General features: G+C 35.6%; 5 protein-coding genes across 6 annotated transcripts; 2 read left to right on the top strand and 3 right to left on the bottom strand.

The window, feature by feature from the left end:
• The first annotated feature begins 388 nt into the window (after window positions 1-388).
• Window positions 389-1,564, top strand: LOC130505445 (pentatricopeptide repeat-containing protein At5g65560-like). The gene has a single exon (XM_057000053.1). The coding sequence runs from the start codon at window positions 389-391 to the stop codon at window positions 1,562-1,564; it is 1,176 nt and encodes a 391-aa protein (XP_056856033.1).
• Window positions 1,565-2,589: 1,025 nt separating this feature from the next.
• Window positions 2,590-3,916, bottom strand: LOC130505446 (putative F-box/LRR-repeat protein 19). Its single transcript, XM_057000054.1, has 3 exons — window positions 3,806-3,916; window positions 3,321-3,652; window positions 2,590-3,249 (listed from the first exon to the last, which is right to left on the bottom strand). The coding sequence occupies exons 2-3, from the start codon at window positions 3,650-3,652 to the stop codon at window positions 2,763-2,765; spliced, it is 819 nt and encodes a 272-aa protein (XP_056856034.1). The 5' UTR covers window positions 3,806-3,916; the 3' UTR covers window positions 2,590-2,762.
• A 1,181-nt stretch (window positions 3,917-5,097) lies between these two features.
• Window positions 5,098-6,908, bottom strand: LOC130505447 (uncharacterized). Its single transcript, XM_057000055.1, has 4 exons — window positions 6,189-6,908; window positions 5,999-6,069; window positions 5,571-5,889; window positions 5,098-5,464 (listed from the first exon to the last, which is right to left on the bottom strand). The coding sequence occupies exons 1-4, from the start codon at window positions 6,270-6,272 to the stop codon at window positions 5,267-5,269; spliced, it is 672 nt and encodes a 223-aa protein (XP_056856035.1). The 5' UTR covers window positions 6,273-6,908; the 3' UTR covers window positions 5,098-5,266.
• A 2,746-nt stretch (window positions 6,909-9,654) lies between these two features.
• Window positions 9,655-12,640, top strand: LOC130505448 (uncharacterized). Of its 2 annotated transcripts, none has more exons than XM_057000056.1 (8): window positions 9,655-9,794; window positions 9,990-10,996; window positions 11,084-11,168; window positions 11,256-11,351; window positions 11,450-11,710; window positions 11,804-12,049; window positions 12,132-12,215; window positions 12,310-12,640. In XM_057000056.1, exons 2-8 carry the CDS (start codon window positions 10,014-10,016, stop codon window positions 12,433-12,435), a joined length of 1,881 nt encoding a protein of 626 aa, XP_056856036.1. In that variant the 5' UTR covers window positions 9,655-9,794; window positions 9,990-10,013; the 3' UTR covers window positions 12,436-12,640. The 2 variants fall into 2 exon arrangements, with proteins under 2 accessions (XP_056856036.1, XP_056856037.1); XM_057000057.1 differs by having other exon boundaries at window positions 9,676-9,817.
• Window positions 12,641-13,681: 1,041 nt separating this feature from the next.
• LOC130505449 (gamma-glutamyl peptidase 1-like) lies at window positions 13,682-15,161 on the bottom strand. Its single transcript, XM_057000058.1, has 3 exons — window positions 14,772-15,161; window positions 14,259-14,588; window positions 13,682-13,997 (listed from the first exon to the last, which is right to left on the bottom strand). Exons 1-3 carry the CDS (start codon window positions 15,081-15,083, stop codon window positions 13,887-13,889), a joined length of 753 nt encoding a protein of 250 aa, XP_056856038.1. The 5' UTR covers window positions 15,084-15,161; the 3' UTR covers window positions 13,682-13,886.
• Window positions 15,162-15,400: the final 239 nt, after the last annotated feature.

Here is a 15,400-nt window from a genome sequence, read left to right on the forward strand (position 1 = left end):
GATTTTAACCAAATTCGAATGGATACCCAAATATCCATCACTAGCTTAGTCAATATAAAACGATCAAATATTATAAATATACTATTTAATATAAATAAATAAAAACTAAAACTGAAAATTAATACCCGTGCGGTCGCACGGATCAAGATTTAGTTCTAATGAAAACTTATTGCCAACAAAATAAAAATAATTTATTTTTGCAAACACTATGACCTCTGGGTTTGTAAACATTTTAGTTTCTTTTTGCTCTTTGATTTGAAAGCCAATTTCCAAAAAGAAAAAACAAAACAAAAAATTAATGAAAAAGTAGGGGTGTATTAGCTCTTCTCACAAGTACGACTCGAAAGCCCTAGCGTGGAATCACCAGACGATGAGATTCCAGGTGCACATGCCGCTCCGTCGACAGTTCTTCAGCACATCGGTGAAAAGTGCAACATGTGAGAGGTTGATCTCCGCTCTCTCCGAATTTTATAGGCAGAAGAATCTTAATTTGTCCTCAAATCCGTCCCATAAGATATCTTCACACGTCAAACCCGTTAATACACCCATCTCATTTCGTTCCATTTTCTCCGGGCTTAGGTGGCAGAACAATCCTTCCCTGGTATCATTCCTACAGTATGCTACGCCTGTCGATGTATCCTCGCTTTCCTCGCTAAGTCTTAATCCCAACTTCAAAGATACTGTGTCCTGTCATGCATCTGTCCTCCATGTTTTGACATCACATGGAATCTCGTGTCACGTCCCTAAGATCTTCATATCCATGACAAAGATGTGCGATACGGTGAAAGAATCTATGTTAGTTGCTGATTTCTCTAGGAGGTTTAAGTCTCAGCTTACTCCTAAATGCTACCACGCCTTGTTGGATTTATTGGCTAGATATGATGTGGTCGTCGAGATGAAGAAAGTTTATTCAGAGTTGTTGGAGAAAGGTATGGTCTCTTCTCGGGGTACTTACACACCCAATCTCATGATTGAGTCGTATTGCAAGCTTGGATATGTGGTTGAGTCGAGACAGTATCTCTGTAAGATGATCCAAGCTGGCTTGGCTCCTGATCATGTCACGTTTACATCTTTGGTTCTTGGTCACTGTAGAAGACACCATGTGGAAGCTGCTTTCCGTGTTTTCAATGAGATGGTAGATCATGGGTGTGCACAACGCTATGAGAAACTCATATTAGAGATCTGTGGAGTTGGGAATCTGGAAATAGCGAAGAGGGTGTTGGATCAGATGTTTAAAGAAGGAATAATTCCAAATGATATGGTTTTTATTGCATTTGTTAACTGTTGCTGCAAGCTGCAAAAGTATGGAGAAGCTGTGAAGATTGTGGAATATATGATTCGTTGTGGTCACTTACTGCCATTTGGGTATTGCAAAACGTTGGTTTACTGGTTGTATAGCGTAGGAGAAAAGAAGAGAGCAGGATCAGTTATAAAGATGCTGCTTTGCTCTGGCTTCTACCATGATGAACTTGCTTGTGAAAACTGGCTTAACCTAGGGGAGAATGGCTCATTTCTACACCTTCTCTTTTATGAGTTACAACCGTCATCTGCTTTGTTTTTGTAACGTTGACGAATAAACTATATGTTAATTGTTTTCTTACGAGTTTAAAATGTGAGCATAGAGGTTAACAATTTTGTTGTTGAATTTATATCCCATAGTGGTTGCCACACTAAAAAAATCACAAAAACATTCAAAGTAATTATGGCTGTCAATTGGACGCACAACAACTAAGAAGAAGAAATGAAGATGAAGATGAAGATTCTTGCGTTTCAAGTAACTGTTTTTTAATGTTCAGACAAGTACTATTTAGAAACAAAAACCCATTTACTTGGTAAAGAAGAAGCATGTGAAGAAAGAATGCGTTGAGAAATACTACACATGAGATTCTTTAATTGGACTTAAAGGATAATGTTGTCACAAAAAGCATATGTGCATATTGGGCTAAATCATTATCTCAGAATCCCAGTTGATATTCTTACTTAAAACCCCTCTCAAACACTTAAAGCCACTGAATCTTGCCATGAAACCTTCCTCTCGTCTCTGCATATCCGAAACTTCATTTCTCTATGTAGCTCATCGATTCCATTACCAAGCATCGCGTTATTTGTTGCTTCAGGGACCATTTGTTCACCATTCGCTTCCGGTTTCTCTTCTGCTATGTACAACCAAAAGTGCAAAACCCACAACAAAACCAAGCTCTGAACAATTTTTCGGTTCTCAAGACTTCAACAAAAAGAAGAGCCCAAAAACAACACAAGTTGTTTTGGCTTTACCAAGATCTGATTTAGGTCAATGCCCTGGACTTTGTCAGTGACAAACGAATAAGATAGTTAAATCTTAGGAAATAAGCTAGCTGTTAGAGTTCTTCTTGCGTCTCAAGTTACCTTGCATGATATTCAGACAGCTTCGTTATTTCGATTAGTTTGGTTACATGAAACCTGTTATATTTTAAAAAAACGACACAAAGTAGTATACATGTTGGCGGTACTTCTGCAATTGTTCCTACGAAATTCATTATTTTATTGTTAGTTTTATTGTTGGCCATTATCAACTGATTAGTTTTTGGTTCCGGTGAACGGCGTTGCATATTTAAACATAAATGTAGACTATTGTAAATAAAACTTGTGATGATACCTTTTGCTAACGAAAGGATTATACAAACCAACATATATAACAAATATTTTCTTACAAATTAAAAGAAAGTGACACTTTCAATACAAATCTACAGGCGTCTCCTTGGTCGCAAGGTTGGAGGATTTGGTTATCCTAGCTTGATCTCTTTCAAATTCTTCAGCGTAGAGGTACTTGTTGTAATACAATGGCTAGTCCAGTAACTGCACCCGAACAAGTCCAAGTACTCTAGATTCGAACATTTTTGACATAGTTTGGAAAGAGCTCTATCAGTCAGTGTGGAGAATCGAAGTTCCAGGTGCTTCACCTGACTCATGTGTTTAAGAATACTAAGTGCATCCGCATTCCCTAACGTTTCGAAACATAGATCCCGCTGCCGCACGTATGTGCATTGCCGCTTCAACCTCCTGATCTCCGAAGGCGGCATCAAATTGCGTTTCAGAATATGAATATTCTTGCAATTCGTACCCACTAGTTCAATACAATAACCAGATATTAAATAAGAGCAGCTTATATCGAGCTCTTTAAGCTTAGTGCAGTTTAATGCTATCTTCCTCATGGACTGAACAGTAACCTTTGGGCTATACGTAGCCCCAAGTACTTCAAGATTAGGACATCTGCAAATCAAGATTTGATCAAACTTCTGCGATTAACCTCAACTGAACCAATCAAACAGAAAGGTGTGTACCTTTCGGCCACGTAGGAGAGAGATTGATCTGTACAATGCCTGACTCGAATCTCCTTGAGACCGCCATTGCTCTTGTCCACAACAGACCGGATGGTTGAGTCAACCTTTTCCTCAAATTCGGAACTCCACCAGTGGTTTGAATCTTCGGAAGACAGAAACTCACCTTCGAGGTCCAAGAGAGTGTTGAGGGACGGTTCTTGGCATAGCTTCGTCCATGTTTTGCAGACCAGCATCGGTCCGTTCCATCGTTGACCAATGCTCAGACGTGAGAAGATGTCGAGGAGACATTCTGGAGTCAACTCTGTCCAGTCAGGGAGGACTCTAGATCCCATCTGATTGAGAACGAATTGAAGATTGTTAGATCCTAGTGATTGAATATGTTTGCAATGAATATCTTACCACGAAGAACCGATCAAATTATGTGTAATAAAGCGGAGTCTATATATATATATATTAAGTTTCGGAATTCTTGTTTCTTGATTTACCTTTTCTATTAAGAAACCTACTCCGCGTTTCCGTGGTCGCTGACTTCCTTTAGGGAGAGAGCTTTGTGGTTTAGTCTTTGTTTAGTCTTTTAAACTCTCCAGCTATTTGAGCTTAGCCATTTCTAGGTCATTTAAAACATAAATTAAATGAGATGAACTGGACGAGACGTTTTACAAGATTTTCAAAATATCTTGTTATTCAGAAAATAATTTTGAAAAACATTTAAAGTTATGCGTTGTCGAACGTAAAATTTATGTAAAATCATTTATGATCTCCGATTAATTTATTTACAGTTTATAAAATATGTATCAAATTCATTGTTATTCACATCTAAACGTGTTATTTGGAGAGAATTCAAAATAAAAATGATTTAAAAAAATCTAAGGCTGTTGCTTCTCTACAATCAATTGCTTCCCTCTATTAACAATGTTACACTTGATTAGTTTTGAGTTAGAAGGATAACTCAAAAATGTTACCAATCACCAAGTAGTTTTATTTTCTTGAGTTTGATGTTTGATTTATGATGTGTTATGCTTGATTTATAATTTTGAGTTATTTCTTTCAATTCTAATTCAACATGTCACCAATAAAAGCTAATAATTTTCCTTCTTAAACGGAATTTTACCAATGAATAACGAAATGTTGTGGGTTTTTTTTCCCTCTTTCAGTCTTTCATGCATGGTGGAGTGACTCTCCTAAGATTCATCACTAGCCGAGCCATAAGCTCTCAATCAATTCATCGCTTCAAATTAGTGTGTATATAGTCAGTCAAAATTTCAACAAATTCTTTGTGACTCACACAAAAGAAAAAAGCTGTGACCACATAGTCTAAGCGGCTCACGGAAACAAGGACCAGAACACAAGAGACATGATCATGTAGGAGTTCAAGTATGATCTTCGTGCGTCCTCATCATTACTGGTCTCTTGTCTCGTGGTATCAATGTCCAACAAGTCTTTCTGGTTATCAACGTTGATGTGAAAAATAAAGTTGGCTATATCAAGTAAAACAGATCAAATCATTTGTTAAAATATTATCAATTTCATCTAAAACTATAACATTCAGATTTGTTTTTACAATCAAGAAATTCGAACAAACCACCTTGAACTTACAAAAAATCTAAAAAATTATTGCTAAAAATATTATTGACAACAATAAATTTTAAATTACATTTTAAAACACCTAGTTCAATAACACTGTTTTAGTTAGATACAGAAATTGCAGGCAGATTTGTTATGGCATATGAAGAGAGCGAGTAAAAGAACATTCACCACATAAAATGAGATTCTGTAATCACCAAATTGGATGTTGGAACATATGAAAATTATGATTTCAAACTGATCAAATCTTCATATATCTACTACACCTGTGCATATATAAAAACCCTTTAAAGCATATGTGCATATTGGGGTAAATCACAATATCTCAGAATCCTACTTGATATTCTTACTTAAATCCCTTCTCAAACACTCAAAGCCACTGGATCTTGCCATGAAACCTTCCTCTTCACTGCTGTTCTGTTCAACTCTTTCTCCACGTCTCTGCATATCGGCAACTTCATTCCACCACGTAGATCATCGATTCCATCACCAAGCACTTCCTTCTTTGTTGCCTCAGCGAGCACTTGTCCACCATTCGCTTCCGGTTCCTCTTCTTCTCTCTACAATCAAACATGCAAACACACACACACAAAATCAAGTTCTGTTCAGTTTCTCAATTCTCAAGAAAAGGAAGAGCCAAACATGACAAGTTGTTGTGGCTTTTACCGAGATCTGGTTTAGGTCAAACCCCGTGGGGAATTTGTCAGTGCTCCTCCCATCTCCATTAAGATCAGGAAGAGGAGTGGTGTTTGACAGAACCTCGTTCCCTCTCGTCCTTTTCGGATTCTTATTGTCCAATTCACAATTTGCATTATCTAATAACGCCGCCAATGCTTCCTTCTTCTCATTGCAAATTGTATCCTTGTGTCTAGGAGCAGAGTACTTCTTTCTTTTGCCACTCTGTTTACTAGGCACCTTCAACATGTCGGGAGATGTTTCAAGAGTTTGGTCTTGCTTCAAGTGTTTGTATCTACGTCTCAAGAACCTACCCGTTTTTTAATCAAAACACACACTCAGTAAGCCAATTAAACGTTGGAGTGTGGTTGAATCATGTAAAAAACTGACAAGAAGATGAGAGAGATTCATCAATATACCTAACTTCTGCGTCAAGGTTTGATCGTCTCTGTTTCATCATCTCCAACTTCCTCATCTTAAACTCTGTTTCCTGAGAATACAAAAAAAGAAAAGTTGAAAGCTTTATCTTATATTTGCTCCATCAGAATCAAACCCAACAATTCAAAATCGCCGGATCCAGAGACAATTGAAGAGGGGAACCCTAATTACCTTTTGCAAGTCGTGATAATCCTGCATAAGGGATTGATGCTTGAACATGATCCTGGGATCGACGGAATCAGTGATCTCCTTCATCGGATCCGATCAGAGAATCGCAGATACGGAAGAAGAAGAAGAAGAAGAAGAAGAAAAAGGTAGAGAGAGAAGGGGAAAAGGGGATTAGGTTTAAATGTAGGAGGAAGAGTCTTATTCCTTGTATGAAACTCTCTTCTTGACCAATGACTTATGAACCCACAAAGCAGAAGCCACCACATCATTACAATTTCTTAGATTGAAATTTGTAAATTAAATTTTTTGAATTTTCCTTTTTTTTTTCTTTTTTGGTTGAGATGAGTCTATGAGACAGACCAGACAAGCAAACAGAAAACTAGGCGTAGTCATGAAGATGGGTAAAGGAAGAGGAAGGAAAAAAAAATATTTTCTTTTATGTTATGTCTTTTTGGAAAGTTGCAGAAGGGGGCATTGAATTGCTGACTAATTAACAGGAAAAAGGTTCTTTCTTTATTGTGTTTATATTTTATGATAATTATAGGTTTATGTCTTTGTGTGTGGTGGGTTTGATGATTGGTGGAGATTTGAATTTTAAAAAGCACATATGGATGGGTCATTGAAGAAGAGATAAAGAAATGAAATTTTGTAGATTGATAATTAGAAGAGATGGGGTCTTGAGTTGAGAGAGACATCAAAAATTAAAGAATTGGGAAATAAGAAAAGAAACAGAAGGAGAAGAAAACTATGGAGGAGGAAACTGAAATGAGAGATGACTGCTCTTGGTGTGTATGTGTGTATGAATTGGACCCATCCTGTGAGACTTACCATTATACCCTTAGAAATCATTAATTTTTTTTGTTAAAAATGCTTACTAATAAAAAAGTGTTTGAGAAATAAATTTTTTGTTGACAAGTTAAGAGCAAAAAAAAAGTTTGAGCCGAAAGCAAAAGCCAAAATGCCCAAGTTGCTAGAGCCCAAATATTTGTAAGTGTGATATTAATTGGGAAAATTGCTAATAGAGAACAAAAAAACAAGGGTGTTGTCCCTTTGGTATAAATCATTTTTTGTCCAATTTTTCTCCTTTTTACCCTTTCTATTTCTGAAAACTAATGAAATAAATACTTTTGTGAATCAAAAAAAATATTAAAAATACAAACAATTAATAAAACACCAATATACACATGCTGATATTTTTTTTGTTTTCAAAAAGTTGATAAATAAGAATTTGAAAATACGTTCCACTAAAGGTAGAATGTGCCTTCTACGGAAAATGGTATAGTAGAAAGCGTTTTCTAAAATAAACATGGTCATCTACTATTTTTAGAACGTACATTCTACTGTTTACTAATTTTCTAAAAAAGTGGAATGCGCATTCTACTAATCCTAAAGCTATCTACTTTTCGTCTGGAAGCATCTTCTACTTTTATTAAGTATTCTAAATTTCGCGGAATGTGTTTTCTAAAATGTACTCTTCCGTCTACTAAAAGTAGAATGCGTGTTCTGGATTTTTGTCAATGTTCTAAACTTTTAGAATGCGCCTTCTACGGATAAGATTACCTGATTTTTGCGAAAATTAATGAAAATTTCAGTTATGGAAATATTCTAAAAATCTTCTAAAAATATTCTAACTTCCTAAAACGTGTTATTTTCGATTTTGCTTGTCAAATTTTTTTAAAAAATGATTTTCCCTTGTCTTATTCATTAATCTATGGTTTTTCCATAGTTTTCTTTTGTTTTTTTTTCACAAACTCTTGTTCACTATGATACATATCTATACAACATGTGGTGTTTTGAAATTAGGTGCATTTTTTTGTAAAATTTTATTTTTACTTTATAAAGTTTACAAATTTATTTTTATTAAAAACATTTTTAAAATTTATATTTTTATTAAAAAGTTTGATAAAATTAAAATGGTTACAAACGTTTTAAACTTTTTATAAAAAAAAACTTTGTAAAATGTTTCTTTTTATAAAGTTAGTTTAAAGTTTTTATTAATTTTTTTGTAAATTTTTATTTTTATTTTATAAATTTTAAATTTTTTATTTAATTACAATTTTATTTAAAAAGTTTTAAACTTTTTATAAAAATAAAGCTTTGTAAAATGTTTTTAATAAGTTTATTTAACGTTTTTATTAAAAAAATTTGTAAATTATTTTTATTTTTACAAAGTTTATTTTTATTAAATAAAATTTTTAAAAGTTTTATTTTATTTTCCCTTTTTAAAACGTTTTTAATTATTATTTTTTAAATTCTTTTAGTTTACTGTGTTTAATAAAACTTTACACAAACTATATAAAATTTGTAAATTTTATAAAAATAAAATAAAACCTTACAAAAGTTTTTAATAAAAAGTTTAAACAAACTTTATAAAAATACATTTAATTTTTTTCATTAAAAATTTTGATAAAATTAAAAAGTTTACAAACATTTTAAACTTTTTATAAAAAATATAAATTTGTTAACTGTTTTTTATTAGGTTGATTTAACGTTTTTTATTTAAAAAAATTTGTAAATTATTTTTTTTATTTTTATTAAGTTTTACAAAATTTATTTTTATTAAAAAAAATATAAGTTTTTATTTTTATTTTCCCTTTTTAAATGTTTTAATTATTATTTTTTAAAATTCTATTAATTTAATGTGTTTAATTAGATTAATCAAGGGTTAGTTTTGGGATTATGAAAGAAATTATACTAAAAGGACAACTAAATGATAGTTTTATACTATAAGGACAACCATGCTGAATTTTTGTTCCGTTTTGGCAATTTTCCCTTAATTGTTTGTCTCCTTGGGTTTGCTCATCTAACCAATGGCTTTGATGGCCCAGTATAAAATATAACTTACCTTTTAGTACAAAAGAACAGAATCATGCATCAAAAATTGCCGCGTTCGTGTCGTGTGTCGTTTACTCGCAGTCAATGGGGACATCGACGCCGTCCGTGACCATGACACCGGCTTCCGAGAAGCCAAGTGCGGTTCCACTTTCATTTTGTTTTGTTTGTTTATTCTTATTTTTTCTTACCTAAACAAAATTTGTAGTTCGTGTCTGAAACTGGGATTTCAAGCTTACAATATTCAGATTTGCATTTTTCTCTTTCTAAATATTCATATTCCAACTAAGAGTATGATTAATGAAAGTCTCTCTAAATATAACACACCGGAATTTTTTATATTAAATTAATGAATATTTCAAATAAAAACAGTAAAAATCCACACCTAAAATATATTAAAATTCCTCAAATAAGAGATACTGGTGTGAATTTATCAAATTTTAAAAAATTCTTATCAATTTAATATAAATATATCCTGGTTTTACATTTGATGAAAAAAATTATAATGACAGAAATAATTTCGATAAAAAAATTAAATAAATCAATAGAAATACTCAAATTTATACTCCTAGACCTTTGACCAACAAAAAATAGTCTCCTACCCCAGGAAAAAAAAATATTAACCCTTATATATAACAGAAATCAATTAGCGGAACATAATTCTCACGTTTAATTTTTTTTTTCGTCGTCGTCTCTCTCTCTCGCGCTCTGTAAAGTTATTATCTTTCTTATTCGCTTTGGGCAAATTGCACCCAAGAAAGCAAACAGGAATCAAAGGTTCGGATCCTCCTCTGCGATTCGTTAGTTTCCTCCCGCGAAATCCTCTTACTTGTGTTGTCAATTTCGAATCGAAACACGAGATCTCTTATCTTCTATTCGATTTCCTGATCCGTGAATATGATTGCTTCATTGACTAGATCAGATCCGTTTCTCGATTGTTTCCATGTTATTTGATTTGTTCAATTTGATTAGGGCACGGAATTGAAGAATCGAAGAATGTTAGAACAGCTATTGATCTTCACACGAGGAGGACTAATCCTCTGGACATGCAAGGAGCTCGGCAACGCTCTCAAAGGCTCACCCATCGACACTCTGATCCGCTCCTGTCTCCTCGAGGAGCGATCCGGCGAAGTCTCCTTCAACTACGAGTCCTACACTCTCAAGTGGACCTTCCACAACGACCTCGGCCTCGTCTTCGTCGCCGTCTATCAGCGGATCCTCCACCTGCTCTACGTGGACGACCTGCTTTCCATGGTCAAGGAGAGCTTCTCCGAGATCTATGATCCTAAACGGATGAGTTACGATGATTTCGATGAGAGGTTTAGGCAGCTTAGGGAGGAAGCTGAGGCCCGTGGGGAGGAGCTGAGGAAGGTGAAGCCTGTGAGCAGTGTTAAGAAGCAAGGGCAGGTGTCAAAGTCTGGTCTTGATGGAGGAAAGAAGAGTGGTGGATCGAAGAAGGATGATGGAGATGGGAATAAAGATAAAGTCGGTAGCTTGATGATGACTAATGGTCACTCCAATGGGAATCATAAGATGGAAGATGACGCTGACAAGACTGATCTTGCTAACGGGAAAGAGAACACGGCTGATAATGTTGTACTTGATCCGAGTAAGCTTATGAAGCTGAGGAGCAAAGGTGTGAGGGGTAGAGGGGGTTTGAGGAAAACTGACAGTATAGGTAATAAAAGTTCCAAGGTTACTGCTGCGGAACCGCCGAAGAAGGCGACCAAGAAGAATAGGGTTTGGGATGATGCGGCTCCTAAACAAGTGAAGTTGGACTTTACGGACTCCGTTGATGAGAGTGGGAACGGTGATCATGTGGATGTTGTGGCTGCTGACCAAGGAGAGAGTATGATGGACAAGGAAGAGGTTTTTAGCAGTGATGGTGAAAGTGAAGATGGTGATGATGATGACGAACCAAGAAGTGATGAGAAACCTGAGGCTAAGAAGAAGGGATGGTTTTCTTCGGTTTTCCAGAGGTGGACGTTTCTCTTGTTGAATTTGTTGCTAATTTACGTATCTATTGTATCATCTGGTATTAAACGTATATTGTAAGCTTTGTTCAGTATTACTGGGAAGGCGAATCTTGAAAGGACAGACCTTGAACCTGCCTTGAAAGCTCTGAAGGAGCGGCTGATGACCAAGAATGTGGTATGTGCCTTTTACAGTGCATCTTTTCTTATGTTTGGGTTTAGGTATGGCTTTTTAATTGAGAGTGTGCTTTTTTTTCATTCACAGGCTGAAGAGATAGCTGAGAAGCTTTGTGAATCGGTGGAAGCAAGTCTTGAAGGAAAGAAGTTGGCATCGTTCACGAGGATCTCCTCAACCGTTCAGGTATTGTGCTTTGTCCTTGTACCTCTATTTGAAACGAGAAAACATTTTAGTTTGAAATCTCAAGATTGCTTAATTGTGTTGACACATATGAACATCAGGGAGCAATGGAGGATGCTCTGATTCGCATATTGACTCCGAGACGCTCCATTGATATAATGAGAGACGTTCATGCTGCCAAAGAACAGAGGAGGCCTTATGTGGTCGTGTTTGTTGGAGTCAACGGAGTTGGGAAATCCACCAATCTTGCCAAAGTTGCGTATTGGCTTCAGCAGCATAAGGTCAGTGTAATGATGGCTGCTTGTGACACATTCCGTTCTGGTGCTGTTGAGCAGTTGAGGACTCATGCTCGTAGGTTACAGGTAATGAAAATATTCAAGTAATCGCTGATTAATGTTCTAGATACTGATTTTATGAATATTGACGAGAAATACTGGTTTTGATTTTGGCAACAGATACCGATCTTTGAGAAGGGTTATGAGAAGGATCCAGCAGTAGTTGCAAAGGAAGCCATACAGGAAGCAACCCGGAACGGATCGGATGTTGTTCTTGTTGACACAGCTGGTCGGATGCAGGATAATGAACCTTTGATGAGAGCTCTCTCAAAGCTCATTAACCTCAATAAACCAGACCTGGTCTTGTTTGTCGGTGAAGCTCTTGTTGGAAACGATGCAGTTGATCAGCTCTCAAAGTTTAATCAGGTTCAGTTTCTTACCCGCTAAAGATTCGTGTTAGATGTTTGTTAAAACCTTATTAACATTTTTTTTTCTTTCTAAACTGTAGAAACTTTCGGATCTCTCCAATTCTGGGACCACAAGATTGATTGATGGAATCTTACTGACAAAGTTCGATACCATTGACGATAAGGTACAGTGAAACATTGATATATAAGGATTTATGTTGCCTTTTAGATGTTATAGTATGAAAATTGTAAACTATGTGTTTGGGACGGGGTTTGTAGGTTGGAGCAGCGTTATCGATGGTTTACATATCGGGAGCACCGGTTATGTTCGTGGGTTGTGGCCAGTCTTACACTGACCTGAAGAAGCTCAATGTCAAAGCCATAGTCAAGACACTTCTCAAATGATCTTCTCATCACCATCATCATCATCACTATCTTCATCAACCAAACCATCATTTCTATCAATGTCTTATCCATCATACTTTATCTTGAGTTTTTGTTATGGTTTTTGATGTTGTTTCCTTAAAACTCGAAAATACTATTTCGTTGGAGTCGCTACTATCCCATCCCATGTCTTTATAATATGATGCAACTTCTGTTTTGAACTAAATGCTCTTTCCTTTTTTTTCTTCCTGTTATTATCATTCACCAGGATTGTTACTTAAAGTAACCGCTTAAAGATAAGTAACCAAGGCCGTGTGACTAGCTGTCTCTTTGAATTAGTAGAGAGGCCTAGGTCATCAGGTTAAGATTAATACTTAGATTCGGACTCTATCATCTAGCAAACATGGTGTGGTTTCCTCTTGATAATGATGTGTTTATGCATGTGGATTAGTGTGGAAGTACGACGCGAAAGTTGATTCGACAGAAGAAAATTATGCTTCTTGCAACACAACAAAGCCCTTGAAGCAATTCAATGATGGAGACACAAAGCTCGAGCTCAAACACTCAGGAGCTAGCTTCTTCATCAGTGGTGCTCCTGATCACTGCGTTAAAGGCGAAAAGATTACTCTTCTTGTTTTATCCGAACAGCAATATTCGTGGCGGTAGCCGTGGCTGCAGTGACCCGACAGTCCTAAGGTTTCCCCTAATTCTCTGTCAAAAACTCCAGCTCCTAACGCTGCGGTTGGATTGAAGGTTGGAAGCCGGGGTGTTCTTGACCGCCGTTGCGATTGGCTTGGCTGTTGTTTAGAGGAATTGATGGATAGAATATAGTGTTTATCGTTTCCAATTGTTAGCAAGACTTTTGTTTTTTCATCTTCAGATTGTTAATGCTTCTTTTGTTTCCGTATAGTATCTTTCAACATCAGTTGTGGCGTAATTTAAGACCACCGTTTGGTTATCCGAATCGAATTCTCTTTTTGCTTAGCTAGTGTCATGTCGACCAAAAATAATAATATTTCAACATAAAAGATCTCTCTCGTCTCTCTTTTGATTTGTGTTATGGGTTTTAAAACTCAACTTGAAGCGAAACTGAAAAATGCAAAAACGAGATTTGGTAACTCCAACTATATAATTCTAAGAATTTGTTTCTCATTAATTAATATCGTAATATTATTTTGGTTAGATGTTGCATACCCTTATTATACAATAAATCGTAATTTCACATCAAAAATTGTTAAACAAAGAGACAAAGATAATGACGATAGGATGATATGCAAACTATATTTTTTATTGAATTATTTTACTTATGAGTACAACACATAAATATGACCTTGAGATAAATATGAGTTTTTGTTTTCTTGACAAGGAAGAGAATAATAGGTTATATATTGAATACGAATACAACAAGGTAATAAATCCATAAGTGCTCCAATATAACAAGAGCCAAATAGATAATTTGGGAGTGAAACTAATTAATTAGCTGGAACTCTGCCTTTGAGGAAATTCTTGCAAATCGTCTCCAAAAGTTTCCTGTCCGCTCCCCTATTCTCCATCGAGGCCTTTGCCGCATCCGCAAAATCTTGCTGCAAAATTAATTAATGGTTTATCAAATAAATACTATATTTCATAAATAAACAAAAATAATATAAATAATGTTAAATCTTTTTCTATAATGAATTAATGACCATAACTTTATAAAAGCAAAGCAACAGTATCCACATACAGTAGATAATGTTTTCTTGGTTCAACTAACACCTAGTATGAAGTTTACTAAACTTGAGTCACTAAACCATTCTAGTATCTTACTTTTTCTATGTTTCTGTATGAAAGGAAATAAAGCTAACCTTGATGAAGCCAAGACCAAGAACACGATCAACGATCTCGTGGAGAATCTCTCTGTTATACTCAGGATGTCCTTGGATACAGAATAAATGATCCTCAATGGAGAACATCTCCACCTCGTAATTTTCGGAATAAGCTAGTACTTTAGCAGACTCAGGCAACACTAACACTTCGTCCTGATGTAATTTTAGGATGGCTATGGTATCCGGAATCTCGTTTCCAAAGAAACTTCCCGGTTTAATTGCATCCTTCACGAGGGTTATGTCTGTAAGCTTAAGTTCTGGTCCCTTCCTTGCTCTTCCCACTGTTCCTCCTCTTACTCTAGCTATTATCTAAAGGAATACAATTTTTTTGATAAATTAAAGGTAACTTTTAATCTTAATCCAAATCATTATACTTAATGGAAAGTGTTAGTAGAATTGTATAGTTAATATGATAATATTTTAGTAATTATATGGTCTCCAGGGTTGGGTTTAAGACCATATTGTAAGGTTAGATTAGTAAGAAGAGAGAACCTGGTGGCCAAAGCAGATGCCAAGAATTTTCTTCTTCATCTCATCAAGTTTCTTGACGATCTCACATAGCTTAAGGATCCAAGGATCATTCTCGAAGGAATCGTGAGAGCTTCCACTAATAACGAAACCGTCGTACTTTTCAAGATCTTTCTCGTCCGGAAACTCGCCCTCTACGACTCTAAATGAGTCCCAATGCTCTCCTTCGTCACCGAACGTGGACACGAACACGTTGTGGTATCCTCCGTACTCTTTCTTCACGAACTCTGAATCAGGAGTGGCTAGAAACAGTGCGAACTTTTTCTGCTCAACCATTTTTTTCCCGTCTAAAGAAAATAGAGAGACAGTGTGGTTGATTAGAAGAAATAGAGATAATAAAGAGAGCAATGGAAAAGAAACACGTATGAATATGTGTATTTATATGAGATTTAATTTGGTCGACCCACCTACTTGGTTTTGTATTTTCCACGTTTTGAAATAGTATTGCAATGGAGACAATAGACAGCTAGCAAACCATTGTTGACCGTTTGTGTCCATACGTTATTCACATTATTCTGGAGGAGGTATCATTTTAATAATACTACATTGATTGTAATTGGACAAAAAATTGAAAATATTTCATTAACTCCCAT

The sequence above is a fragment of the Raphanus sativus genome, unplaced genomic scaffold, assembly GCF_000801105.2.
Source record: "Raphanus sativus cultivar WK10039 unplaced genomic scaffold, ASM80110v3 Scaffold2288, whole genome shotgun sequence".
Taxonomy (NCBI): Eukaryota; Viridiplantae; Streptophyta; class Magnoliopsida; order Brassicales; family Brassicaceae; genus Raphanus; species Raphanus sativus.